This window comes from Psammomys obesus, unplaced genomic scaffold (assembly GCF_907164565.1).
Source record: "Psammomys obesus unplaced genomic scaffold, mPsaObe1.curated_primary_1811, whole genome shotgun sequence".
Taxonomy (NCBI): Eukaryota; Metazoa; Chordata; class Mammalia; order Rodentia; family Muridae; genus Psammomys; species Psammomys obesus.
Genome location: NW_026591086.1, coordinates 7,688,903 through 7,716,293, shown reverse-complemented (window position 1 = coordinate 7,716,293; position 27,391 = coordinate 7,688,903). Strand labels below are relative to the sequence as shown.

Genomic DNA, 27,391 nt, shown 5'->3' with positions numbered 1-27,391 from the left:
TGTGTGTGTGTGTGTGTGTGTGTGTGTGTGTGTGTGTGTGTGTGTGTAAAGCTCAGCTCCCTGGAATGAGCCATGTCCTGGGTGGGTACAGTGAAAACAGGCCATGGAAGGCCATAGAAGCCAATAGAAAGGAATCTGGCAGGCCCTCAGGTTCTTAAACAAAAACATATTCACTCCCCAATCCCATACTCCTTCCCCCCAAATTAAAAAGACCAGGAAAGACTCTTGACACCCCGTGGTCCTGGATTGGTGACAGGGATGACACCTTCCTGGGACTTGAAGCATGTTCCAAGCATCAGAAATCTGTGCTGGCCCCCTGCCTGAGGCCTGGCCCTCTCACAGCCTCTCACTTCTGAACTCTGACCAGCCACTAACACAATGCACTTCCCAAGAGGAACCTATCCCCCAGGTCCTGCTAGAACGAGAATTGGCCAAGCTGAGCGCGGAGCTGGACAAGGACCTGAGGGCCATTGAGACCCGCCTGCCATCCGACAAGGTACCAACCTCCACAGGGCTTCTAGAGGGAAAGGTTTAGCCACAGCAGTAGGGGACAGAGGGAAGCAGGGCAGACCTAGAAACTGGAGACCTTGGGCGGACTTTAAGCCTTCTACAAAACACTGGGTGTCGACTTTCTAAGTTACCCCACAAACCCTTCCCGGCCAACTCTGATTCAGTCCATCGGGTTCAGGGGGCTCCACCCTGCCAGGCCCCGCCCCTAGTTGCAGCCCCAGGGACCCCCAGACCCGACCCGGCCCTTGCTTCCCCTGCCGGCCTCCTTTCTCCTTGCCTCCTCCCTGCGAAGGCTCGCGCCCGCCTCTAGGACCCCGCGTCCCGCCCCTCTCCGGCCTCCTTCCCTCCCGAGCTGCGAACTTTTCCGGGGGAGGTGGCGGCACTGGCCTCGGCTGCCCTGGCCCCAGGGACCCAGGCTCTGATCACGTCCGGTGTCCCCACGCAGAACTCTCAAGCTCCACGATGGTCCTCTGAGCAGCCAGTCCAGGAGCAGCGGCCCTCCGCCCGGTGAGTGGCAGAGACACTGCCAGCACAGAGGGTCTGTTCCCGGGGGAGGGGACGTGGCGAGGGCCGGGAGAGGGGCTGATGGCCCTGCCCACGATGGGGGACGGGCGAACCCTAGAGGAGGGGCCTGAAGGTCTGAAAAGTGGCCTAGGGCCATCCCAACCGCACCTCTGCTGGGGCTTGTGTGCTCCCTTTGGGCCACCTGACCTAAGCCGAGGACTCAGGTGGCGGTGGCAGCAGCGGTGACGGCTGCGGATGGTGGGACCCGAGCCCCCGACAGTTTCCGTGTTTCCTCGTTTCCTTGGGCGGCCTCCTCGCCTCTCCTAACCCAAGGCCTCACCCTTCCCGGCCCTCAGCTGCACGGGAAGTAGGACATCCTGTTGAGAGTCCCGGACCTGGGAAGGACCTGGGAAGAGGCCTTGGGAGGCAGAGGACAGGATGAGGGTAGCAGGAGGGCCTGGCTGGGGCGGGGGGTCGGGTCAGTAAGGTATGTTGACTAGCCCTGAGGGATGTAAAGTTCCAGACAGGTGACTCACTTGAGCCTCTGTCCCTGCAGCCAGTCCTCAGCCTGGAGGCCCAGCTCCCCGCATGCACCCTCCTTCAGGTCTTCCCGACCCCTGAGCCCCCACAGAATGGCAGATGGAGGAGGAAGCCCCTTTCTGGGACGTAGAGATTTTGTCTATCCTTCCTCAGCCCGAGGTAAGACAAATCCTGTTTTTTGTTGGCAGTGAACCGCCTTTTCTACAGGTTCGGGAAGTTCTCTTACAGCTTATGTGGTGCACTAGGAAGGGGGGGGGGGGTGGGAAGGTCACAGAGCCCCTTGCTTCCCTGTGCCTAACCTGCCTAACCTAGCCCATCCCAACCCAATTCCCCGCCCTCCCCCTGCCCCAGACATGACCTCCCCAAGCTGAGGTGGTGCTTCTCCACAGAACCTAATGCCTCTGAAAGGGGTAGCAGCCCTGCGAGGAGAGAGGAGAAGAAGGTAAGAGAGTCCCAGGGTCAGGGGTCAGGGGTCAGGAAGTTGTCTGGGCAGGTCCCTGTCTGGCAGAGGTAGCCCACTCTGTCCTCTCTCCCTTACCAGAGGAAAGCTGCCCGGGTCAAGTTTGACTTCCAGGCTCAGTCCCCCAAGTAAGTGGCCTTCTCAGCCCTTGCCCCTCCATCCTGGGAAGTCTGCACCGGGCAGGGTAGGGAAGGACTTCAGTGGGCAGAAGGCTGGAGTGGGAGGTGGTACCCAGGACAGGGTCTGAAGGAGAAAGGTGAGGAAGCCGGCGGTGCTGTCCCCTGCAGGGAGCTGACTCTACAGAAGGGTGACATCGTCTACATCCATAAAGAAGTGGACAAGAACTGGCTGGAGGGGGAGCACCATGGCCGGCTGGGTATCTTCCCAGCTAATTATGTGGAGGTAAGTCGGAGAGGTAAAGGGAGCCTACTGGGAGGCGCCCTGGGTTGGGAGACACTTAAACTGTGAGGGCTCTGGGCTATCTCTCTCGAATGTCTCTGGCCTACATGTCAGCTGGTCCAGGCCACAGTCTGTCTCCCAGCCCAGGGGAGGATGAAGAGCCCCTGACCCAGAAGCCACCGATCCACTGGAGCCGCAGATTTTAGCTATCAGACTCCATCTTTCTATCGAGATCTCAAGTAGCTAGAATGTGAAATGTTTGACAGTTCACTTGTTGGTGTATCACTTGGTTCAGGTGTGTTACCTGCTTGCTTGTTCCCTACGCTGGCTGGGGAGTGATAATTATCTCTTCTGTGCTAAGCAGCAGAGTCATGTCTAAATGCAGGCTGAAACGTATAGGTTATTTTTAGTATCTGTGTCTTGGGTCATAGCTAACTAAGCCTCAGACATAAAGTTGTTTATCACATTCCCTTAAATTTTTAAATATTTGTTCTTGGGCTTAGAGAGATGGCTCAGTGGTTAAGAGCACTGTCTGCTCTTCCAGAGAACCCGGGTTCAGTTCCCAGCATCCATATGGCAGCTCACAACTGTCTGTAACTCCAGATCCAGAGGATCTGACACCCCCACATAGACATGAATGCAGGCAAAAGACCAAGGCACATAAAATAAAAAAATTAAATATTCTTGTATGTGTGGATATGTTTGTATGTGAAGGCAGAAACCTGCTATGGTGCATATCTGGAGGTCAGAGGGTGTCAATTCTTTCCTTCCTCCTTGAGGTAGGGTCTTCTGTTTGCTAATGCTGTGTCCGGCTTTTATATGGGTTCTGGGGGTCATCAGGCTTGTACCCTCGTTGAGCCACCCCCCGGCCCCGCAGCATTCTTTCTTGAACACTTGTGATGTAATGATTGTCCTCCCATTCCTTGTATTGCAGTTGTGTATCCTTTCATCTGGTTGTTAATTTTTCTCTGTTGTTGTTGTTTTCAGTTTCATCGTTAGTCTTCCATCATTTTACTTTTCTTGTTTAGTTTGTCAGAGAGAAAGTTTAGCCTGTCTTTTTTTTTTCTTTTTTCTTTTGACAAGAGTGGCACAGTAGTCCAGGCCAGACTAGAACTCACTATGTAGCCCTGGCTGGCCTCAAATTCATGATGACCCTCCTGCCTCCTGCTAGTTTAGGTGATTGATGATAATAGTATTTGATGCTATAACTTTCCTTCTAAGCACTGTTTTAGCTGCACAGATAAATAAATAAATACATTTTTTGTTGTTGTTGTTTTGAGACGAGATCTTATTATGTGGCCCTGGATATAGACTAGGTTAGTCTTGAACTCACAGCAATCTGTGTGCTTCTGCCTCCTAAGTGCTTGGAATCAAAGGTATGTGCCACCGGGCCTGACCAAATTGTGATGGTGATGATGATGATGATGATGATGATGATGATGATGATGATATTACTACTACTGCTGCTGTTATTTTTGCTGCTGTTTAACTTAAATTGTTTATCCATTTCCTTAGTGATTTCCTTTTGATAACTGAGTAGGCTGTTATAATTATTTAACAGATATCACAGCTAATGTCCACCCATTCATCTCTCTGTTTTCAATGGTTTTACTAAGTATATACAGTCATCTAGCCCATCAGTCATCTTCAGTTTAGTGTGAAATGGTCGATTAGCTTATTGATTTTTACGAATAGGGTCGATCCAGAAAGCATGGGGATTCAGAGCCCTGGTGGGGCCAAAGGGAAGAAGGGACCAAGACACTTGAACTAAGGGTCACTTGGCCCTCAGCAGTGGTAAAAGATGGAATAAATCGAGCCAGGCCTAGTGGCACAGGCCTTTAATCCCAGCACTTGAGAGGCAGAGGCAAGTGGATCTCTGTGAGTCTGAGGCTAGTCTGGTCTATATAGTGAGTTCCAGAACAGCCAGAGCTATACAATGAACCCCTGTCTTAAGAAAACAAATGTAACAACAACAATAATTTCCCAGTTTTAGAACAAGTTACTCTGCAGCTCAGAATCCTTGAGAGACTAGGAGTTAGACAGATTACCTGGTAGGTAAAGGGAGAAGGGTCATGGCTAGGTAACAAAGATGGTGAGTTTCCAAGATGTCCGGCTTCTTCCTCTCCCTCCTGACTGGAGACAAAAGCTTCAAACAAAGGCCTTGTAAGTCTTTGTCTTTCAAGCAGTCCCTCTGGATGAACTAGCTCAACAAGTTCATGGACTGGGCATATTACACAACAGTTGGGGGCCAATCAGCCATTTTAGTTTTCTTCAAGTTGACCAACCCTAAATCAGGGGAGGACGAGCTTTCGGATGCTTAAAATACCACAGCCCGCAGAAGAGACTGGATGTTTTGGTTTCCCTTGCAGATGGTCTTTTTCTTGCTGTGTCTGCTGCTTGTGTGTGTTTCCTCAGCCCTGATAAACACCTCTTGCCCCGGTTGTCCTGGAACACATTCTATAGACCAGGCTTACCCCGAACACACAAAGATCCGCCTGCTTCTGCCTCCCCAGTGCCAGGATTAAAGGTGTGTGCCACCACCACCCAGCTGCCTATTAATTCTTTAACTATCAGAGAAAATGAACCTGATCAAGACGTCTAGACTGTATGGCTTAGTCACTGTTCTACTGCTCTGAGGAGACACCCATGATCAAGGCAACTTTTCGTAAAAAAAAGTAGCTAATTGGTGGCTTGCTTACAGTTTTCAGTCTTTGCTCATTATCATCTTGGCAGGGAGAATGGTGGTACATATGGAGCTGGAGCTGAGAGTTACATCCTGATCTACAGGCAGTGTGTGTGTCTGTGAGAGAGAGAGAGACAGACAGACAGACAGACAACAGAGAAAAACAGAGAGAGACAAAATTACTAGGCCTGGCTTGAGCTTTTAAAACCTCAAAGCCTATTCCCAGAGATACCTTTCTCCCAACAAGGCCACACCTCCTCCTAATCCTTCTAATCCTTCAAATAGCAGCACTCCCTGGTGCTAAGCATTCAAATATATGACCCTATAGGGACGATTCTTACTCAAACCACCACACTGTATCACCTTCATTTGCTCTGTGGCCCGCCATAACGCTCTAGTTGGACTGGCTTCTCTCTTTTCATTCACCATCCTGCACATCTCCACCGAAAGCACTGAAAGGTCTTCCTCCAGCAAGCTTTCCTGGATGACCCATCTCTCACAGCCTGCCTGCACCGCCACTGCCATCTCCAAGGCTGCGTCTGCTTAGTGCCTGGATATGACACCTGACCAGAGGCAGCCTTGTTCATGATGCCCTCTGTGTTGCTCCCTCTTCCAGGAGGATGGGTGTGTATCCTGTTGGCATCTGTTCTGAATGTTTCTCTCGCCCGGCCCTCCCTGCAGGTTCTGCCTGCTGATGAGATCCCCAAGCCCATCAAGCCACCTACATACCAGGTGCTGGAGTATGGAGACGCTATAGCCCAATATTCGTTCAAGGGAGAGCTGGAAGTGGAGCTGTCCTTCCGAAAGGTGAGGCCAGGTAGGGGAAGACAAAGGGGATCCTGCAGGAAAAGAAAAAAAAAAAATGAACATTTAAAAAAGTATCAGTTGTACTCAGATTTTTAGTTAGATTTTGGTCGTTGTTGTTTTTTCCAATCTCTTGGAATAGATTACCCTTTTTTTTTTTTTTTTTTTAACCCCAGTACTGGTGACTGAACTAAGGATCCTGTCCATACAAGACAAGTGCTCTATTATAGCCCTCATTTTACTTTTAATTTTGAGACAGGGTCTTGCTAAGTTGCCCAGGCTAGCTTTGAACTTGCTCTATAGCTCAGGCTGTCCTTCAACTCACTCTGTAGCCCAGGCTAGCCTTAAACTCACTCTACAGTGCAGGTTGGCCTTGGACTCATTCTACAGTCTTGGCTGGCCTTGATCCCACTCTATAGCTCAGGCTAGCCTTGAACTTTTCATCTTTTTTATGTGTACAAGTGTTTTGCCGGCATATATGTGTAGCTCCCATGGAGTCCAGAAGTGAGTATCAGACCCTGAAAGAGGAATAGCATGTTTGTGAGCCATTGTACGGGTGCTGGAAATGGAACCCCAGTCCTCTGCAAGAACATCAGATACTCTTAGCCACTGAGTATCTCTCCATCCTCATAGCCTTGAACTTGTGATTCTTGCCTTAGCCTTCTAAGTAGCATGAGATTATAGCATGTGCCATGGCTTGGCCAATTTATCCCATTTTTGAAAGAGTGTTATGAACAGTGTCTCCCTCTATCATCCAGGTTGGGCTAGAATTCACTGTGGTAGGCCAGGATTTTCCAGAACTCACTGTAGTCCTCCTGCCTCAGCTGCCCAAATGCTAGGATTACAGGTCTGAGCCATCATGCCTGGCCCTAGCATTATGTCTTTAATCATCTGGTTGGTCAGCCATGAGGATCGTAATCTACACTTTTAAAGGAAACAGAAAGAAATTTTGTGTGTAGAGGGTACTGTATCAAACACCAGGCCCTTATGTGTGTACATACATGGGTGTATGTGGAATATGACTGACATGTATGTTTTGGTGAAGAAAGTTTTAGAAGTTTCTGTGAGATGAGAAACTGGCCTTCCTTTGATTAAATTTGGGGGCAGTCACCACAGATAGCCCTAATGAGTACCTCTAAGGAAAGCTGGCTCCAGAGATGGGCAGGGAAGGAGGTGGGGTGGGTGGCTGAGCAGGAGAGGACCGGGCAGCGACGGGTGGGGACATCCTCCTGAGGGTAGCCGGCTGACGTGATGGCAGTTCTAAAACCAGCTTCCATCAGCTCATCCTGAGAATGCCTTCCGCTCTGGGGGAGAGTCATAGGATGTGAGTTGGGGCAGGACTGTGGTAGCATGCTAAGATCTGCCCAGTGCTACCTAAGGCCACCTTGATTCGGTGTCTCATAGCAACAACAGTGGCTAGTTATACCACTTAACACACAAGGAAACCAAGCTCCGAGGGGCAGAGCAGCTTGCCCGAGGCCACACAGCTTAGACTTGGCACTGGGATTTGTATCAGTGTAATTAATGACTGGAGTTAGGGATTGATATTGTTCCCGGCTCCTCCGTTTTTAGCTGTGTGACCTTGGATAACCTACTGACCCTTTCTGAATGAAATGACCCAGGGAAGCCTGCCTCAGGTGTGTGATGCCCACGAGACCCCTGCTGACATGAACTCCTCTCTAACCCCTCAGGGGGAGCGCATCTGCCTGATCCGAAAGGTGAACGAACATTGGTATGAGGGGCGAATCACGGGCACAGGACGCCAAGGCATCTTCCCTGCCAGCTACGTGCAGATAAACCGGGAGCCCCGGGTCCGGGTCTGCGATGACAGCCCCCAGCTTCCTGCATCACCTCACCTGACAGCCGCGTCTCGTCCAGCCAGTCACTCCAGCTTCCCCTCAACAAGTGTGGACCCCACTGACTGGGGAGGTCGGACCTCCCCTCGCCGCAACATGTTCCCCTTCCCCATTACCCTCCAGGAGCCCAGATCTCAAACCCAGGTAAGTTGGCCTGCTTCTCACACTGTCTTCCTGTCCTCTGACTGGTCTAAAAAAATACACTGGTAAGCCTTCCTAGACAGCTTCTGGACAGAGACATGGAAAACTGGGCAGAACCTAGTCTGGTCCCATCTTGCTTTGGCCCCGTCCTCCTTGAGGCTGTTCTAATCTTTGATCATCCATCTCAGAGAGGCTTGGGCAGGACCAGCTGGCGTGACAGGCTAGACCTGACCCTCCAAGGTGCCATTATTTTAGTGGATATCTTTAGCAAAATAGTGCCTAGGTGTCAGAACTCTGGTATTTGCTTGCTGTGTGGCCCACAGGCAAGTGGCCGGTACTTTCTGGGTTTGGGTCTCCCTGTATAGAAAAGCAATAGTTCCCACTGGAGAAGACTGACGAGGTAGGTTTGAGCAAAGGTATTTGGCAGCCCTTCATTGTGCACTTGGCCCTGGGTCCACATGTTCAGCCAGCATGCCTCTCTGAGCAGGTACACCTGCTCCCTGCTCCTCCTCGGACCTGCTTTGCCCTTGCTGGTGTTCAGAAGTCCAGTTACTCTCCCTGCCTGGGGCCTGGGCCCACATCCAAGTTCCTCTGAAGTGATCTAGTTAAGCCCCACACTCCTGGGCCTGGGAGTTTGAGGAGACAGCATGAAAACCGGCCATCAGGCTCTGCTGGACTCCAGTCTACTGCTTCCCCCTCACACCTCTTTTTTCTGCCCTTCCTTTCTTCCCGTGAACCCCCAGAATCTCAGTACCCCGGGACCATCTCTGTCCCATCCTCGAGGCACCAGCCGTCCCGTAGACCTGGGGGCCTCCTCCCCAAGCACCACAGAGATACACTGGACTCCGTGAGTACCAGTGGAGGGTGCTTGCCTTGGGTAGGAGCTGTTAGCGGGCAATACAGATTCCAGGTCTTACTCTTCTTCACTCATAGGAAACTCCCAGGTAGAGCTAGTCTTTTGGTGCTTAGGTGGTGGGGGAGGGCAGGTCTGGGAAGGAGCCTAAGGCCTCTGGCTGCCATGCTGCCGTTTCCCACAGGTACCGGGCTATGTACCAGTACAGGCCCCAGAATGAGGACGAGCTGGAGCTTCGTGAGGGAGACCGTGTAGATGTCATGCAGCAATGTGACGATGGCTGGTTTGTGGGTATGTGGTCTAGGAAGGGGAGGGCTGGCCTGAAAGGAGGACCTCAGGGTCTCCTTGTGGATTTAAGTGGCAGTGTTGGATCCGTAAAGATTCAGAGCCAACATCCCCACCTACCCTCTGAATTGAGAGTGCCTTTCTTCCTGTCCTGACCAGTGCAGACTGCCTCAGTGTGTGCTTGGTGAGAGAATCACTCTTGGGACAGGATTTCTGACCCCCAGGCCACTGTTCCTTCCCTCTGCTTACCACTGCTTCCTCAAGCCGGTCTCACATCCCAGCGTCCTCCACCCTGCCCCCTACCCGCTCCCACAGCCTGAGAAATAATTGAAGATCTCAGCCAGCCTGGCAGTGGTGGTCTATGTCTTTAATCCTAGCACTTAGGAGGCAGAGACAGGCAAGTTTCTGAGTTTGAGGCTAGCCTGGCCTGCAGAGAGAATTCCAGGACTGCTGAGGCTGCACAGTAAACCCCTATCTCAACGTCATCCCCATCCCACCCATAAAAAATCCTACTGGCCTAAGATATCACACTTTACGATTTAAGACCTAAAGCCTCATGCTGATCTTGTCTGGTGCTAGCTGACTCCCTAAAATAGGCAAACCTTGTATACTCTTGGCTTCAAAGGATAGGTAGACCATGGAGAGAAGTGAATGGCTCGAAGCCCTGACTTCTAACAAGCAGACTTTGGGGCCCAAAGGACTGAAGCGCTGCCTGGGCCGAGGTGGCCATAGGAACAGGCCCTTGGTAATCCAGTCTTCCTTTTCTAATCTGACTCGCAGTGGCTCAGTGCCAGTCCAGCTTCTCACACCACGTCAGCGGTCCTCAGTTCTTGTTTTAGTCATGCTCTTTTGCTTTGGATCTTTTTTTATACCACGTATGACGCTTTGTGCACTTCTGTAGACAGGAAGAAAAAGCAATCTTTCTGTGGCAGAAGCCGAAATGCTATGGGGAATGGCTTGGACCTGTGCTGTCTGATGGTATCCAATAGCCACTTACGTGTAGATGAGTTAAAAAGAAAGAAAAGGAAAAGGCCTAGGCCCTTCTATGTACTAGTGCATTTCAAGTACATTTCCTTTCTCACTCCAGAACATGTGCTTCTGCCAGTGTGTGTGTGTGTGTGTGTGTGTGTGTGTGTGTGTGTGTGTGAGCCTTGTGTCCATCTTTGAGTTGAAGCTGCTCTCCTATATCAGTGGGTTCCTCCCCGTAAAAGGTCTGTGGTTCGTCTTCCCAATTCCTGGTTTTCTCAAAGAAACATGGAGTTAGTGCTGTGTGCAGAGTTGCCTTCATTGGTTGGTTTGGAAGTGTAGCTTTGCTTGTACCGCTGGGGGCGGGGGCAGGAAGGAGAGGAAATCAAGTCCTTTCTCCGAGAACCCAATTCCACTTGCAGTTCCAGATACTGTCAGCGGAGGGCGCACCCTAACCCGCATTATGTGTCTTTTTCCTTTTTCAGGAGTCTCCCGGAGAACTCAGAAATTTGGGACATTCCCTGGAAATTATGTAGCCCCTGTGTGAGTGGTCTCTATGGCAGTTTGGAGCCAACGAGGATGGGGTGGGGAGCAGTAGCACTATGGGAGGGAGAAAGGTCCCCCCACATCCTCTTCCCCCAGGACCTGTGCTCCCAGCATCTGCAGAGACCCCAGCAACTCTCCCTCCAAGCCCCCTGGAAGTCCCCTGGACTGATTCCCACCCGCAAATCACAGGCATTCCTTTGACAGCCTTCTTCACCACCCCTCAAATACAGATGTCTGCTTTCATGTGGAGACTGTCTCCAGGCCTTATTGAGACCAGACCCCCAAGCCTCCATCCCCCAGCATTTCCCCTAATGGGGACTGGCTCTCACTTCACCCCCATGGGGTTCCTCTAATAAGAACCAGCCTCCTACCCTGGTGGAGACCAAAGGCCTCCTCCCATTTTTCACCAGCTTGCCTGCTTCCACTTTGCCTTCTGGCCTCCAGCTGGACCTAGACACAAGGTGGGGAACACCTTCTCAGCTTTCAAGGTCCAGTGAGAGGCCTTGCCTCAAGGCTTCCTCCTCCCAGAGGCTACTGAGCCCCTGGGTAGGGCCTCCCCGTAAAGCCCTAACAGACTGAGGCACACAACTGCCCTGGCCTAACAGAAGGTAGATTTACAGGGACACTTGCTTGCTGCCCTAATTCCCAGCTCTTTTCCATGTCCAGGTCCACTCTGGAAGAGAATGTAAAATAAACACGGATAACAAGAACCCGCCTGCATCATTTTCTTTTGGGTGGGTGTAAGAGGTCTACCCCTTTAGGACTGTGGGATTCCTTCCTGTCATGGGTTGTGGTTCCAAGTATGTGGGCCAGCTGTATGGAAAGGGGAGTTAAACACCAGTCTCCTGTCTCAGCAGGGGTGACAAGCAGAGTGGAGCAACCCCAAGGACCAGGTATCTGATCAGAAGTGCTGAGAACTAATGTCAGTGGGTACAGGGCAAGGCCTGAAGAGTCCAGAGCTGGGGATTGATGTGTGTTCTTGATTCTAGAGCTGTTACCGAGAGGTTGATGATTCTGATGATATTTCTAACTATTCCCCAGTAATGTTTTCCTTTCTGTGTTCCATTTCCACACCAAACCCTTGTGTTTTTCTTCTCAGGGCTCAGGTCTTTGCGCCTTCAGTTTGGGGAAGCTGGGAGTGGGTTGGGCAGAGGTAACCTAAGTAATTCTTCTCTCCCAAGGGCTAGGTGACCTCTGGGGACATTAGCAGATCCTGGGCCCAGCCTTTCCTCCAGAAAAGGAAAACTCCATTCTCGTTCGTGTTGAGTCAGGGTCTTCCTCTTTGACCCAGGTTGGCCTGGAACCGTAGGTTTAAAACTCCTGCTTCAGCCTGCACTAGAGCCACCACACCCGCTGATAGGAAGCTGTGGCTGACAGTTGAGCAGGCAGGAAAGGTACTACACACGTCACCTCACCTAAACAGTAGACTCAATGAAGGTCGGAGTCAGCTCAACCTCATCTACCGAGCGCCCTGCAGTCCTAGTCCAGAGGCTCCTGGAGGAGGGGAAGCATGTAGGATGACTTTGGGATGGTCTAGGGTTGGGCTGCCTCTGTGTTCTTCCTGGTACTCCTGTCTCCTCGGCCTGCCACTTAAGGTGTCCTCACCTGAGGTAAACAGGTAGAGCTGGTGGCCGACATGGAGAATGGTGTGCCTGGTTTCGTCAGGACGGGGGAAATCCTACGTGCACAGGGCAGTGGCCTGGCCCTGGCTGGCTCCTTGAGCCTGGGTGTGGCTTGGACCCCAGCCAGCCAGGGTGGTTAAACAGCTGCTTGCAGAACTAGACCTGAGTGCCCTTATGCCCTCCTCCATTCAGTCACTGCACCCAGTGCTCATCTTGGTATGGCTCTAGACTGGCAAGTCCAGCCCATTCTTGTCTAGGAGTGACAACTCTCTAGGGCCCTGCTGGCCTGCCTTTGATCCCTCATCCTCTCTTGTTTTATGTTCCTTGGTGCCCTCATGAAACAGTCTAGGGTTGAACCCCCCTCCCCCCACTGGATAGAAACCAAACCTTCTCTTTGATGAGGCCCTGAAAACTCTCTCACAGCCACCAGGCAGGTCTGTGAGGTGGCCACTTTGGCACCTTGGCCTGATGAAGAGAGCCAGAGGCTCTGGGGTGGCCCACCTGTCAAGCAGGTGAAGGGTGTGACTTGTGCCAGGGGCAGAATCATTTAGAGCAGGACAGGTCCTACCTGCAAGCCAGAGTCGTGCTCATGGTCAGTTGATTCTGCAGCAGGGAGGCCTGAAAGTTGACCTGGATGTGATTGCAGAGCCTGGCTGAGGCATCCTTAAGGGTCACCAAAGATGGTCTGGCACAGTACCTGGCACACTGTGGGTGATCAATAAATACTTGCTAGTGAATATTGTTTGAATCATTGATTGGATGAGATGAAGGTGAATTCTTTTCTGTTGCCTCCCCTCCCTACCACGTCCTTCAACCTTTCTGCTTTGTAATCCTTGAACTGCTCCTATGGGAAAGCATCTGCGTAGCAGGAGAATCAGATGGACATCACTTCATGGGGAAAATGAGGCCCCTGAAGAGCTGTGGAAACTGCCTGTCCTGGTTTTGTTTCTCTGTTGCTGTGATAAAAACACTGTCATGGTCAGGGCTTCTACTGCTGAGGGAACATGACCAAAAGCAACTTGGGAAGAAAAGGGTGTGCTTCAGCTTACAGTTCCACATCACAGTCCACCATCAAAGGAACTCAAGGCAGGGACTGAAACAGAAGCCATGGAGGAACACGGCTTAATGGCTTGCACAGCCTGCTTTATTTTTACTACCCAGGACCACCTGCCAAGGGATGGCACCGCCCACAGTGGGCTGGACCCTCCCGATTCCATCAGCCATCAAGGAAATGTCCCTACAGGCATGCCCACAGGACAGTCTGAGGGAAACATTTCCTCAGGTGAGGTTCCCTCTTTCCAGATAACTCTAGTTTGTGTCAGGTTAGCACACTGCCCAGCATCACACCGTTAAGGGCAGCTGTGGCACTTGAGACTAGGACAATGTGACCCCAAGGCGGTGCCTTCCCTCCCTGAGGTCTGCTCAAGAGATTTTCAGGGGACTGAGGGTGGGGACTGAGGGTGAGTCCATAGAAGTCTAGGACCCTGTGTTCAATCGCCAGCACCAAAACAAACAAACAGAAAAGGCTTCCAGCCTAGCTGGGGAGGAGAGAGCAGGTGCAGCAGACAAGTTGCCCCTTAGGGAAGCCCCTGGAATTAGTGTATGGTAGAGCCATTTACCTGCCCAAGAGGAGGCTGTGGGAGGTGGGGCCGGGGAGGTGGCTGGAGTCAAGCTGGCTGAGTGGGAAATGCAGGAACTATGAGCCACACCGGTGCCCTTTGCAGGTGAGGAGGATGGTGAGGGTGGTGAGGGCAATCCTCTTGGGGATCTCGGAGGGGATGACTCACACCTGAGGCAGGCAGGTTACAGCTGGGTCCACAGGTGTGCTCTTGGCTGTGCCAAGTTGTAAGAGCAACTGAAGAGGCAGGAGGCAGCTGCGTGGGCCCTGAACTCCCGAGAGCAAGGGTTGCCAGGTATAGCGCTGGTCAGATGGAGGCTCCTTCCTGGGCTTGCACCTTGCTCCCCTCCCCTGCTGCGTTGGCCTGAGCCATGGAGCCTGGCATAAGGGTGGGGCAGACAGGGTCCTTGGTAGTGGTTGGAGCTAGCCCATTTCAGACAGGCTAGTGGGAGAGGAGGTGTGCCCGATGACCCTGCCAAGCGCTCTCCACTTCTAGGTCTGGGCATGCCTCCCTGCTTAGGCGCAGGGTTGAAGGGTATCTGAGGCTAAGTCACTGCGCTGGCAGCACAAAGCCATGAGTGGGGCGTCTGTCCGGGAAGAGATGGGAGGGTGCAGGGGTGGCCCAGGTTCGAGATTTGTGGGACTATATCTGCTCCAACACCGGCGCCAGGAGTGAGCAGAGGGGTCGGGGGTGGGCGGTGGAGGTGGGGGAGGACCACAGTGAGGTCCACCAAGCCAGCCGTTGCCTGACAGAGGCTTGGAGACCACGGCATCGAGGGACGCAGTCTCCGTATGCTGCGCCTAGGGAAGACAGTCTGGTATTTGAACTGATCCCCTGTACTCAGGGACAGTCGGGAGGATGCGGGCACCTGGGACCGGCCTCAGCCTAGAGGGGCGGCTCCAGGCAAAGTCTGCGCGCCCACTTCCAGCTCCCCCGCAAGGCGCGGGCCAGGTGGCGGCGCCCCGGCTCCGCAGCGCAGAGGAGGCGGCTTCCCGGGCCAGGGGCGGCGGCAGGGGCGGCCCCGGGATCACATGGGCGGAGGCAGGTCCCGGAGCCCCAGGCGAGCTCTCCCTAGAGTAGGACAGACGGCTGCGGTGGAACGGCGGCGGCTCCTCGTCCTTCCTCCCTCCGTTTCTCCCTCCCTCCTTCCCCGTCCTGGCGGGCCTGGCGGCGCAGCCCGACAGGCAAGCGGCAGCCAGGTGAGCCCGCGCCCACCTGCACCCTCCGCGGGGCAGCGCCCTCGGGGATCTCCGCCTCTCCGGACCCTACCCTAGGCCCAAGCATCCCTCCCCTGAAGCCTCTCTTCGGCGTGGGTACCGGGTGGCTTGGATTCGCTTCTGATCCGGACACTCGTCCTCCAGTCTCGGGGCCTCCAGGGTACTTTGGCCTTGGTGGGAAGCCGACTTGAGAAACTGGTGCTGGGGACAGGCAGGCTATCGCTAAGGCAATTGCCGCAGCGCTCACAGCAGCGGGTCCACTGGCCGGCTCAAAGGTCTGAGACTCTCAGGGCGTTTGCAGACTGAGTGAGACACTCTGGCTTGGGTGAAAGGGAAAGCCAGTTGCCTGAGGACAGGACAGTCGAACTGCCGGTCTGGATAACTCCCCCCTTACGCTAGGCCTTGATGTTGAGATACTGGACAGCACTTGCTGACTCCATATCTCCCCAGGGACAGCCTCAGGATGGGTGCTGGGCTGGGTAGTGCCCAGCCTGGTATTGTAGCTTCCTGCCTGGGTTGGCTCCTGGCTCCAGACCTAGAAGCTCAGGAAATCCTAGGAGGGCCTGGTCCATAAAGATACTCCCTTGCGGGGCAGAGGAGGCCGTGGATGGAAAGCTTGTGGCCAAACTGGCAGCATCACGAATGTGCCCTGCTGGCCAGTACCGGGGTGGGGTGGGGGTGCCTGCCTCGGCAGATGAGCCTTGGCCTCCTTGCTTAGGCTGTTCAGAGGGCACAGCGGGGCCCTAGAAGAGGCAGTGAGCTTCCTCTTGCTCACCTGAACCTAGTTTTCGGGGCTGGGCAGGTGGCCAGGTAGCCCCTCTGAAGACCTTGGACTGACACACCTGGCTAGCTCCTTTGCAGTGTGGTGGGGCCGCCCCAAGGCTTGCTGTCCTCCTGTGTGGAAAGTTCTGCTCTGTACAGAGTATGCAGGAAGTACCTCTTGCTCTTCGTTTTGGGGACAGGAAACAAGCCCTTGAGGTAGCAGAGGGGGGATGGGCTAGGAATACTCCTACCACCTGTTAGTTCCTTCCCACAGTCCTCCACCAAGCTCTTGTGTGGAAGTCTGGCCTCCTGCCGGTGGTATTGTTGTCCCTTTTGATGGATCTGCTGGGCTGAAGACCCTAGAAGGGGAAACTCAGAGTCACGGCCTCCCAGGGTGGGGGGGAAGTGAAACTCTCCAAGGGGGAGGGACTTAGTCACTTCCTCTATCACCAGCACTCGGCCTGGCCCTGCAGGACTGCTCTGAGACCTGTCACCCATCTTCTCCCTTTGCTGGGGGTGGGGGGGGGTTGTAGGAGTGGGTCCCATCTCCCAGTCTTTTCTTCCTCAGGCATGGCGCTGACTGTGGATGTGGTGGGGCCAGCACCCTGGGGCTTCCGCATTAGTGGAGGCAGAGATTTCCACACACCCATCATTGTGACCAAGGTAAGAGCTGTTTTTAGGAGATAAGGAGCTAGCTACACCCCCCTCCCCGAAAATGAGGGGTGTCTTGTTTCCCACAGGTGCTTTTTCCATTTTTTTTTTTTTTTTTCCCGGAGCATGGAGCTTGCTCTGGGCAATGTTGGCGGGGAGGGGGAGACAGTTGTGATCTGCCCCTTTGCCCTACAGTCTCAGGCCACACACAGCCATTTGGGGTGGTTATATAGGACAGGTGCTTCTGCAAGTTTTTGGTAGGTCGGTAGTGTCCTTTCTGCCCAGGCCCAGGCTGAGGCCCTGCCTGGAGAGCACTCGTAGCCCAGGCGGTACTTGGGCAGCTGAAAGGTATGATTTGCACAGGCAGGGTTCTCTATCCAGAAGTGTTCCCAAGCTCAGTTCCTGACATTCTGCCATCACATTCCTTGGGAGGCCCGTGTTTGAATGCCAATGTATGTGTCTGCCTGTGTGTGTGTTGGGGGGAGGTGGGGCTGCCACTCAAGCCTGTAAGGGATTAGCTGATGAGCTGGCGGACCAGGAAAGGTGGTAGAGGTACAGTCTTGCTTCTGCATCTCTTGGGCAACCGGAGGTCCCTTCTGCTCCAGCCTTCTCAAGCTGTACCCCTATACCGGGTGGGATACTCACCAGCCAGAATCTGGCTCCTCATCCCTATAGGTAACAGAGCGGGGCAAGGCTGAGGCAGCAGACCTCCGGCCTGGCGACATCATTGTGGCCATCAACGGGGAGAGTGCAGAGAGCATGCTCCATGCCGAGGCCCAGAGCAAGATCCGACAGAGTGCCTCACCCCTACGACTGCAGCTGGACCGGTAGGCCTTCCACCTCCACTGGCTGGTCCTGCCACCTTTTCCCCTCCTCCACTTGCCCATTGCCAGCCAGGCAGCCGCCCTCAATCCTGCCGACAGCACCAACGGACTCCCATCTCAGTCTTTCAAGGCCCCTTTGACATGGGAAGTCTTCAGCTCTGGGCCTGTGGTAGGGAAAAGGAAGATGTCCCAGTAACTATATGGATCTAGGTGGGCGCCAGGCTGGGCATGCAGCCACAGGAGAGGTGGGGCGAGCTGGCACCAGCTACCTGGAAGCCCGGGTTTGACTGGTTCCCGGGAGTGTGAATGGTACAGGGTGTGGGCCTGAAGTGGTTGAAGAGAGGAGACTTCTGGGCAAGCTGTACCCTAGCCTGAGTCTCTAGTACCCTTGACTCTGAGATGGCTTTTTTTTTTTGTAGAACCAGGTGGAGATGAGAATCGAGGACTCACAACTCACAAAGCTTAGAGTCCCTTCCCATCACTGTTTTGGGCTTGGCCATTGAATGTGGGTCCCTACACTCATGAGGAGTGTTGTGGGTAGGGGGAGGCTGTGACAGGTGGCTGCTCAGGGTGGATAATCACAGTGAGTCATAATTCAAGAATGCTGGGAGATTCCTTGGTCCAAAGGCTCTCTGGACAGGCCAGCAAAGGAGTTGGATGTCTTCTGCTTCTCCCTTTTTCTCTGCCCCACTGCCTGACTTTCTTCTGGCCCTGCCTCTGCATCCCTCCTCCCCCATGGGTCCTGCTGGTAGGTAATACTGCATGGTAATCATGGCAGGCTCCCACGATACAGTCTCTCTTCATACCATTCTGTCCCTGAGTGTTTGCAGAGAGAGACCTAAAGAGAGGAGGGTGGAGGGGGCCTCATGGCATCTGGGAATGGGACCAAAATCCACAGGAGGCAGCAATCAGGGGAAGATCTGCTGACACCATTGCTTGCTGTTTGCTCTTTCTTGGAGGAACCTGGCCATTGGGGATGTGGGCCTGGCCAGTTCAACACCACGTAAGCCAAGGCTCTGAGCATCTTTATTCTTTGGCTAAGACCCCCTCCTCAACCCTCTTCCCACCTCTCCAGGAGCCATTTAGAAGCTCTGAGGCAGGAACTCCCCTCACCCTGACCCTGCACCACTACCCCTGATCCAGGAAGGCAAAGGCTCCTGCCAGGCAACCTTTCTAGAAGAGAGCAGAGACCCAGGAGTGTAGTAACGATGATGGCAGGAGGCAGGAGTTGCTTTCCCACCTTCACCTTTGATCTCCAATGATCTCGCACCCTAGGTTCCTCCCAGCTCCACTGGGAAGAGCTTTAGGAAGAGTCCACTTGGGTCAGAGGAGCCTCTCTGGCTAGCTGCTATCAGCTGTAGGTCGGGAGTTGAGCCCTTTTGTACCCCCAGTCTCCAAGGCCCCCATCTGCCTGTGTGGAAGGGAAGGGAAGTCTGGTTCCACCTCTTGTTTTGCTGGGGAGGAGTCTGGGAAAGGGATTCCTAGTCACCTTCCCAAAGATGCTGTGGCCATCAAGAGAGCAGCTGGTAGGGACAAGCTATCAATAAGTGAAAGTCGGTACCTGGCCCAGGCAACAGTGGGCTTTGGGACAACTCATTTTCCATCTTATGGCCTTGGTTTCTCTACAGTTTTCAAGACAAGGGGTTATGTATATGGAATTAGCCATCTTCTTCAAATTAATCTCCAGCAGATGCTGCCCTGTAATCATCTAGATGAAATGTAGAAGAGAGATGGGTCATGGGAGAAACTTCTGATACACTGAATTTATCCAGCACTTTGCTGAAACTCTGTCCTTCCTGTTATGGTGCTGAACCTGAGAGGAATGATGATTGATGGGAGTCTTTTGTTTTGAACTTACCAAAGTTAAAAGTCCAATGTCCAAGTGTCCTGGATAGTTGGCTGATGTGAAGGAGCAGGCCCAAGAACAGTGTTTAGGAAGGGGGAAGTCTAGAGTCCTGTGACAGTCTCCTCTCTCTTGTCCCTCAGGTCCCAAACTGCCTTTCCTGGGCAGACCAATGGGGAGGGCTCCTTGGAAGTGCTGGCATCTAGATTCCAGGTAAGCTGGGCCTTCCAGCCATGAGCTACAGCACCCCCAAGTACCCTTGGGAGGTGCAGCCAGCAGGGTCATGCCAACTTTCTCTTGGCCCCTTTCTCCACAGGGCTCTCTGAGGACACGCCATGACAGCCAGTCCTCCTGGAGGCCTGCCTACTTCAGCCCAGCCTCCCTTAGTCCCAGGGCAGGTAGCCCTTTCTCCACTCCACCCCCAACCAGCCCACTGACCCTTTCTGGAGAGGATGTGATTGGCTGCAGGTGAGCACAGTGGCTGGCTACCCTGGCCAAGGGAGCCACCAAGTCTAAGCCTAGCCCCTCAGAGTCTCAGTAGTTACATGTAGGGGACCCTGGATGCCCCTTCCCTCTTCCTTCCTGGGACAGGCTGCGTGGGCTCCGTACCCACACACACACCCTCCCCATTTCAGTTTCCAGAGTCTGACACACTCACCAGGCCTTGCTGCTACTCAACACTTGTCCCCCTTGGACCGCCCCACCAGCCAACAGGTGAGGCTCCTTGAGGGAAGGAGATGAGACTTGTCTCCCGTGCCGCTGGCTGCCATCGGTGCCTCTGGCACTATGCGCAGCCGGCAACCTGAGCAGCCTGTGGGAACATCCCCTGGCAACAGGTCTATTACACCCCTGAGCCAGAGACGCTAGCTAGCTCTTGAGGCCACTGTGCATTCTTCTCTCCTGTCACTCCGGCCCCCTCCACTCTGCCAGCTTTCTCCCTTCTCAGTATGTTTCTTTTGGGCTGTGACTGAAATAGTTTTGCTGCTGTTGTTGGGATGAGGCCCTCTGTGCTGGCTGCATCTCTCAAAGACATTCCTCTCTGTTACAAGCCCCCAACTCCCACCCCAGCTCTTGATCTCCTTCCACTCAGCCCAGAGAGCCTCTGAAGGACTGTGTGGTTCTGCCTTATGCCGCCCTTGGCCTGTTTCCTGTCTGCTCCTTCCTCTGTCGGGCCCTCCCCCACCATGTCCCCAGCCTCCCTGTGGCCACTGCTGACAACATAACCCCCAGGTGGTATTTCTCCTCCCCAAGGGCAGGGGCGGGGCAGAGAAATAGTTAGACAACAGCCCTGGCAATCAGCTGCTGGGGGCAGAGTGGCTGGGGGCATGTCTGGCCTTTGGGTGAGGAGGACAAGGCCCAGCTGCTGGAATCTTACTTTTGGGTTGGTTCTGCATTCCGAAGAGCAGGGCCTTTGAGGGGTGAAAGGTTCTGCTTTCCAAAGAGCAGGGTCTTTGGGGGGGGTGGTAGGAGGAGAGGAAGTGAAGAGGGCTCTGGAGAAGAAAGGGGTGGAATTTGTGGTGATAGGCCCCATGCCTACCCCAGGGCCAGCTGGTTGGGTGATGTGGCCACAGGGCCATCTTTAAGGAATTTAAGATGTGGCTGTTAAGATAAGACAAACATGCCAAACAATTTTGAAACGATTAAGTATGAAACAGTGTGGGATTAATTACAAAAGCAGGAGGCATTCTGGAAGGGGAGAGAGCTTAGTAGGTTGGGTGGCCTGGAAAGGCTTTGCTAGCAATTTTGCTGGACAGTGGAGGGAGATTGGGGTAGGGTGAGTGAGAAGCAGTGGTCTGAAGTTCTTTTTTGTTTTGTTTTGTTTTGAGACTGGTTTCTCTGTATAGTCGTGGCTCTCCTGGACTCTGTAGACCAGGCTGGCCTCGAACTCACAGAGATCTGCCTGCCTCTGCCTCCTGAGCGCTGGGATTAAAGGTCTGTGCCACCCCAGACCAGCCTAGAACTTGTGTTTTGTCAAACCTGTATGCTAAGGAAGAGCTGGGGTCAGGTGTTAGGCAGGCCCTGGCTAGTCACATTCCTGTTGCGTTACTCAGAGCAGGGCCCTCTTCCTCTCTGTTCCTCAGAGTCAAGCTAGATTGACCCCAAGGAACTCTCATCCTCTCTCAAGCAGCTGCTTCTCCTCAAGCACCCTCTGGGCTCTTAGGGATGCATTCATGGAAAAAATAAAAATCCAGAACTCCTAAGTCCTTAGGCTGTGCTGGTGGGTTCGGGAGCCATGGGGTCCGTGCTTCCCTCCTGAGTCACAAGCATTTTAGCATCTTAGAGGCACCAAGTCCACAGGAAAGAAACACATTTGGTCTGACTAGGTTCCTAACCTTGTTGAGCTACAGAACGTCTTCTGGTTCTCTGGCCCATCTCTGATACTCACTGTGAACATCTCTGGCTGCCCCATAGCATGTTTGGAGGAAGTTACTACAGGCATGTGCGTGATGGGCAGATGATGAGGAAGGGGTTTGCTGGAGTGGAAGAGGAAACGCACCTTCTCTGGAAGCAGGGTCCTCAGGTGTCTAGGAGGGACAGGGGAGGCAAAGGCAGGCCTCTTCAAGTGATGGTATTGGTTGTTCAGGAAGAACTGGGGGCCAGAGGGAACAGAGATACTCTGATTTTGTCATGGGCTCTTGGCTGGCTGAGGCTAGAGAACTGGGATGTAGGGCACCTGTTGCCTCTCAGGTGTCATGCTGGAAGCTGCAAATTCACCAAGTGAAGAAACATATCTCTCCTCTTGCTGGGAAGTGAGATCTTGGCCCTGGAAGAAACCTAGGCAGGAAGGATTCAGTCCCACCTCCACCCCCCTTCTTGGCTGTTGTCCAATGAAGGGCATATGTTGGTCTGTTCTTGAGGCCCTGAGAAAGTTATCAGAGACCATCTTTAGTCTGGAATAACCATCTAGGAGCCTTGTATGGCTGGGGTCCTGCCTCACATTCCCAGGAAGCCTGGACCAGCCACTGCCCTTCATGGTAGCAAAGGAACCCAAAGAGTCTGGGGATGTATTTCAGTTGTTAGAACACTTCAGGATCTCCACCCAATCCCAGGTTCCCAGGCTGGAAACAGGCTTCTGGAATCGACAGTGAAGAAGTCTGGGTTTCAAAGTACCAGAGCACATGGATGAATTAAGATTATTTGCAGAGTGAAGCTGCTTATAATGCTTGAGAGGCGGTGGTAGGGCCGGGCAGGCAGGCCCAGACCTCAAACAGTGGCAGGAAGGGGCAGCGGGGAGCCTGGAGCCTGACCTGATCCTCTTAGGAGAGCTCTGTGAATTGCCTGGGGCCCCATCCCAGCTCTAGGAGAGTTTAACCCTTTACCCGTTTTTGTTGCAAAATGATTGGCTTCCAGGCTTGCTTGCTTTTTTTCTGTTTCTTCTGTGGAACAGGAGGCTGCCTACATCTCTGTGGACAGGTAGCATGATCTAAGCGTTATCTAAAGGGTGTCTGTGTGGAGTCCCCCACATGATGTCCTCCTTCTGCTCCTTTTGCATCTTAAGCATCTCTGCATCTGGGCGCTTGGCCTGTCTCCCGCTCATAGGATCTCATCCTCTCTGGTGCATTGGCTGTGAGGGCTGGGCACCAGGTATCTGACACCAGCTGGTCATCTGAGGCTAGGCGCCCCCTCGCGTTGATCACGGGAACAGCATCTGGTAGTGCACACGGAACAAGCTGGCCATTGGGGGTGGGGGTGGGAGACTGACTCCTCCCTGCGGCTCTCCTCCCACAGGCCGGCCACAGCAGCCCAAGCGACTCCTCCGCAGTAAGGGTGCTGCAACATTCCCCAGGACCTCGGTCCTCCAGCCCCAGGTTCAGGTACCAGCAGGTCTTGCAGAGTTGGGTGAGCTCCTGGAGGGTCTGGAGGGGACTGGTTTCCTCAGAAGGAATGGGAGTCTCCACCCCTTAATCCTTTCATACTCCTCTGCACCTGGGTGTGTCCCAACAACCAGGCACAGGGTCCTCATTCTTAGCTGTCTCTTCCTCAGCGGCTTGGACCTGGAAGAGGACTCAGAGGTGTTCAAGATGCTGCAGGAAAACCGCCAGGGACGGGCGGCCCCGAGGCAGTCCAGCTCCTTTCGGCTTTTGCAGGAAGCCTTGGAGGCTGAGGAGAGAGGTGAGGCCTCTAGGCTGTGGGATGAAGTAAGGCCCCTTGGACTCCCTGGAATGAGGCCAAACAGACTAAGGAAGTAGCTTAAGGGTCCATAGCAGAACTAGGGGTTAGGGGAGCAGATGTCAGGCCCCAGTTGCCTTAAAAAAGCTTATGTTCTGATTGGGGTTCCTGGGTACCCCCAAAAGGTGGTGGGTGGTACCAGTCAGAACCAGGAAAACAAGGGAGTGATACAAAACAGGAACTCCAGGCTGGGTCTCCAGGGAGGGCTTCTTGGAGAAAGAGGGATTTGATTTGGCCTTGAAACAAGATCCAAGACTCCAACAGCCTTAAGACAGTGGCCTGGCTAGGAGCACTATGGAATGTGGGGGCCAGCAGCCAGGGAGCTTTGGGTTATGTTCACAAGAAAATGGCTTGGCCTGGAAGCATGGGAGGGCGTCAGGGAGGGCTAGTTGTGCTGAGGCAAGGGCCTTGGGAGCCAGAACAAAGAACACTGTGCCACAAGCTGTCATGCCAGGCAAGATATCTTTGTGAACAACACAGTGCAGGCTCCTGCCAGCTGCCCATTTACTCGTTGGAAATCTACTGGGTGTGTTTCTCCAGTGAAGCAGATATGTCAAGTCGTACCCTGGCCTCGACCCTTGAGGAGCGCCAGTTATTGGGGATATGGCCCTAGGAAGTCCCCACAGGAGTGGGATGCATGCTGACCCTCCAGGAAATCGGGAATAATGCACTTTATGGTAGCAGACAATGACCAGTCCCCTGGTAGCTGTTTCCAGCCCTATGAGAGCGTAGTGCTCACAGGGCTCACGTGGGAACATATGGGATCGAGTGAGAAGGTTTTGGAACAAATCCCACCCATCCCAACTCTGAGGTCTCTAGAGACTGAGGGAGAAGCCACGGGGAGATTGGTAGCAGTGGCAGGGTGGGGGGAGGGTACGAACATAAGGTCCCTTCATGGGTGCCTCAGACTCAGCTGAAGCCTGGACAATAGCTGCCCGAAGCCTCTGTGCTCCATCTTGGTGTTTTCGCTGGCTCAGAAGCGATGACACATATAAAAGCCCTTTGAAAGGGCTGTACAAAGACACTGTGATGTTCTTATGGCCTGGAATTACCTGTGTATATCATCACGACCGGTTCACAGAAAGAGAACACCTTCATGTCTGTGTCAAATACTAGGCACAGACGTTCCTAGGTTGCTTTGGAAGGACAGGGTTCAGAACCTGACATCAGCCTTTGCCAAGGGTCGGGCCCAGTCATCTTCTTTCTTTACCTGCTTGCACACCCACTGGTACTTTAGAGGTCCGTGTGAAGGTCTGCTTTTTGCAACAATTGTGGGAGCGTCCTGGGGAGGAACTGGGGAATGTCGTAAAATGCCATTAAGTACAGCTGGCTACCTCTGCGGTGGACAAGAAGCTCTCATGCGTCTGTCTCCTGCCCCTCCCAGGTGGGACTCCTGCCTTTGTGCCCAGCTCGCTGAGTCCTCAGGCTTCCTTGTCCACCTCTAGGGCCTCGGCCACCCCACCCAAGCTTCACACCTGCGAGAAGTGCAGTGTCAACATCTCGTGAGTATCGGAGGGCTGGGTAATGACTGTACCTTGGGGAGCACGGGGCTTTCAGACAAAGCTGGGTGGTTAGTACGGTAGAGGGAAGCCAGGCCAAAGGGCTTCGCATTCAGAATGAATGCTTGGTTGCTTCCTGCCCAGCCCCTTTCCCTCCCTCCTCCCAAAAGGAATGAAAAATGCTAGCACTTTGAGGTTTTGATATTCCCCAAGTCTCTGGAAATCTGTCCCCAGGTGAGGCACCTCCCTCATCTCGGAAGAGCTTGCTGTCCTTTCCCTGTCCTGGGTTCATTTCTCAGTGGGTGGCATGATCATGCAGCCCTTCTCTCCGGTTTAAAAAAAAAAAATGCTGATATCCCTCCCTCTATAAATGCTAACATGGAGAGTCACGTGACTGACTTTGGGCAGTGTCTTGACCTTTCCTGGCTGTAGCTTTCTCGTTGGCTGGACGGGATAGTGTCCTGTGCTCTGAGGAAAGTAGGTGGGAAACTGGTGTGTCCGTGGTGGCTCTCCCAGGAGCCTGTGTTCCTGTCCCTGGAGGGCGTGTAAAGCGCAGAGCACACCACTAGCCCCTGCGTATCAGTTCTGATTTCACTGCCCTGTAATGCTAACGCTACGAGTTCTCTATCCAGGGTCATTCTCGGAGAGCCACTGCCCAGGGGACGGATGGGGGATTCCGTCAGTCCATGAGATGGGGTCTGCCTGAGACTAGATAGTCTTGCCTAACTAATGCTGTGATCATGTATGAGCCTGCCTGGCTCAAGGTGTAACCTTGTTATTTTAATTAACTATTATTTATTAGTGTTTGCCTGAGTGTAGAAATAACCGTGGCCTAGCTGTGAAGGTCAGAAGACAATGCCAGGTGGTGGTGGCATACAGGACGCTAGTCCCAGCACTTTGGAAGCAGAGGCGGCTGAATCTCTCTAATGAGTTCAAGGCCAGCCTAGCCTGGTCTACAGAGCCAGTTCTAAGACAGCCAGGGTTACATGGAGAAACCCTGTCTGAAAAACAAAAACAAAGAAAAAAGTTTTGGGAGTTGGATTTCTCCTTCCACCATGGGTTCTGGGGATGGTAGTCAGGCTGTCAGGCTCCTGTGGCAAATGTTTTCACCCAACGAACCATCAGTCTGGCCCATTGGGGGTCTTAGCGGAGTGTTCGTACATGTCTGTGTTGATACTTCTGTTGGTGGTTGGTAAAATAAAATTTCCGAGAGAGGCTTTTGGGAGCCAAATGCCCGAGGTATTTGTGTCTGAGGTTCTGACTGGCTGGGGAACAGGTTTCCTGGGAATGGTGGCCTCAAGCCAGGCCCTCCTGACTATCCTGCCCCTGTCCTGAAACTAATGGCTTTCGCTTTCGGCAGGAACCAGGCCGTCCGCATCCAGGAGGGGCGGTACCGACACCCTGGCTGCTACACCTGCGCAGACTGTGGGCTGAACCTGAAGATGCGCGGTCACTTCTGGGTGGGCGATGAGCTGTACTGTGAGAAGCACGCGCGCCAGCGCCACTCGGTGCCCGGAACTCTCAACTCCCGAGCCTGAGCCCTGAGGTGCTCAGCCCGAGCGTATGGGGAGGGGTGGTAGCAGGTGATGGCTCCTACACGAACTGAGGTTGGGGAGACCCCTTTGTCCTTGCTGGGTGAGGCCAAGGGCTGTGACTAGTCTCAGGCTACCATGAGGACAGTTCCGCTCTCTCTGGCCTTTCTCCTGCAGGCCAGGTGCTGTACTGCAGTCTGAATTGGCCTCTATGTTCGACAGGTTTGCGCATAGGGAAAGCTGGGCCTGAGGTTAATGCTCTTCACGCTGTAAAGTTTCTCACGTATGAACTCTATATACATGTGGATAAAATTAAATAGTGTCCTTTCTTCCTTCTTTCCTTGTTCCTGGGAAGAAAGTCTTTATGGGTCCCGTCTTATTCCCCCTCCCTTAAGCCTCACCCCATTGCAGAGACCTGCTTCTTGTTTTTCTTTTTTTGTTCCTTTGAGACAGTATCCCAGATACCTCAAACTTACAGTTCTGCCTCTCAGCCAGCATTGGTGGCTCACGCCTTTAATCCCAGCACTCGGGAGGCAGAGAGAGGCTGGTGGATCTCTGTGAGTTCCAGGCCAGCCTGGTCTACAGAGTGAGTCTAGGACAGCCAAGGATACACAGAGAAACCCTGTCTTAAAACACCAACCAACCAACCAAACAAACCAGTTCTGTGTCTCAGCCTTTCGTACGCTGGGACGACAGGCAAGTGCCCCACCATATTCAGTGACTTGCTTCTTTAAGTTGAAGGTTTATGTGTCCTTAACTCTTTAGAAAAGGTATTCTTTTCTTATTAAAAAATAATTTAAAAAAAAAAGATGGTCGCTCATATTTGGAGGGAGGGGCTTTCTTCTCTGAAGCTGGGAGAGACACAGAAACAGGAGCAGAGAAGGGTTTCCTAGTGAGACAGCCAAACACCCCACAAACTCAAGCTTGGGCAGAGATAGACTGGGGTCAGCCCTCACTCAGGGTAGATGCTACCTGCTTCAGTGACTACCAATGTACACAGATGAGCAGGACAGGCGGGGGGGGGGGGTCATCCAGTGATGGGGGGAGTGTGTGTGTGTGTGTATAGGAACTTGATCCCTCAGGCTGCTTGCCTTATTTGGAACGA

General features: G+C 53.4%; 2 protein-coding genes across 11 annotated transcripts in view; both read left to right on the top strand.

The window, feature by feature from the left end:
• The window catches only part of Sorbs3 (sorbin and SH3 domain containing 3), a 27,780-nt gene extending 16,523 nt beyond the window's left edge, over nucleotides 1-11,257 (top strand). For all 8 annotated transcript variants that reach the window (XM_055610007.1, XM_055610006.1, XM_055610008.1 and 5 more), the window contains 11 exons: nucleotides 410-496; nucleotides 956-1,017; nucleotides 1,571-1,713; nucleotides 1,944-1,996; nucleotides 2,096-2,142; nucleotides 2,302-2,416; nucleotides 5,778-5,903; nucleotides 7,592-7,900; nucleotides 8,641-8,744; nucleotides 8,935-9,041; nucleotides 10,487-11,257. In XM_055610007.1, the coding sequence (XP_055465982.1) occupies nucleotides 410-496; nucleotides 956-1,017; nucleotides 1,571-1,713; nucleotides 1,944-1,996; nucleotides 2,096-2,142; nucleotides 2,302-2,416; nucleotides 5,778-5,903; nucleotides 7,592-7,900; nucleotides 8,641-8,744; nucleotides 8,935-9,041; nucleotides 10,487-10,548 (1,215 nt within the window). In that variant the 3' untranslated portion in view covers nucleotides 10,549-11,257. The remainder of the gene's footprint in view (nucleotides 1-409; nucleotides 497-955; nucleotides 1,018-1,570; nucleotides 1,714-1,943; nucleotides 1,997-2,095; nucleotides 2,143-2,301; nucleotides 2,417-5,777; nucleotides 5,904-7,591; nucleotides 7,901-8,640; nucleotides 8,745-8,934; nucleotides 9,042-10,486) is intronic.
• Nucleotides 11,258-14,037: 2,780 nt separating this feature from the next.
• Pdlim2 (PDZ and LIM domain 2) lies at nucleotides 14,038-26,603 on the top strand. Of its 3 annotated transcripts, none has more exons than XM_055609906.1 (10): nucleotides 14,038-14,082; nucleotides 16,336-16,430; nucleotides 17,094-17,245; nucleotides 19,229-19,298; nucleotides 19,402-19,553; nucleotides 19,721-19,799; nucleotides 22,815-22,900; nucleotides 23,071-23,198; nucleotides 24,640-24,757; nucleotides 26,115-26,603. In XM_055609906.1, the coding sequence occupies exons 2-10, from the start codon at nucleotides 16,338-16,340 to the stop codon at nucleotides 26,290-26,292; spliced, it is 1,056 nt and encodes a 351-aa protein (XP_055465881.1). In that variant the 5' UTR covers nucleotides 14,038-14,082; nucleotides 16,336-16,337; the 3' UTR covers nucleotides 26,293-26,603. The 3 variants fall into 3 exon arrangements, with proteins under 3 accessions (XP_055465881.1, XP_055465880.1, XP_055465882.1); XM_055609905.1 differs by lacking the exon at nucleotides 14,038-14,082 and adding an exon at nucleotides 14,871-14,987; XM_055609907.1 differs by lacking the exon at nucleotides 14,038-14,082 and adding an exon at nucleotides 15,678-15,927.
• Nucleotides 26,604-27,391: the final 788 nt, after the last annotated feature.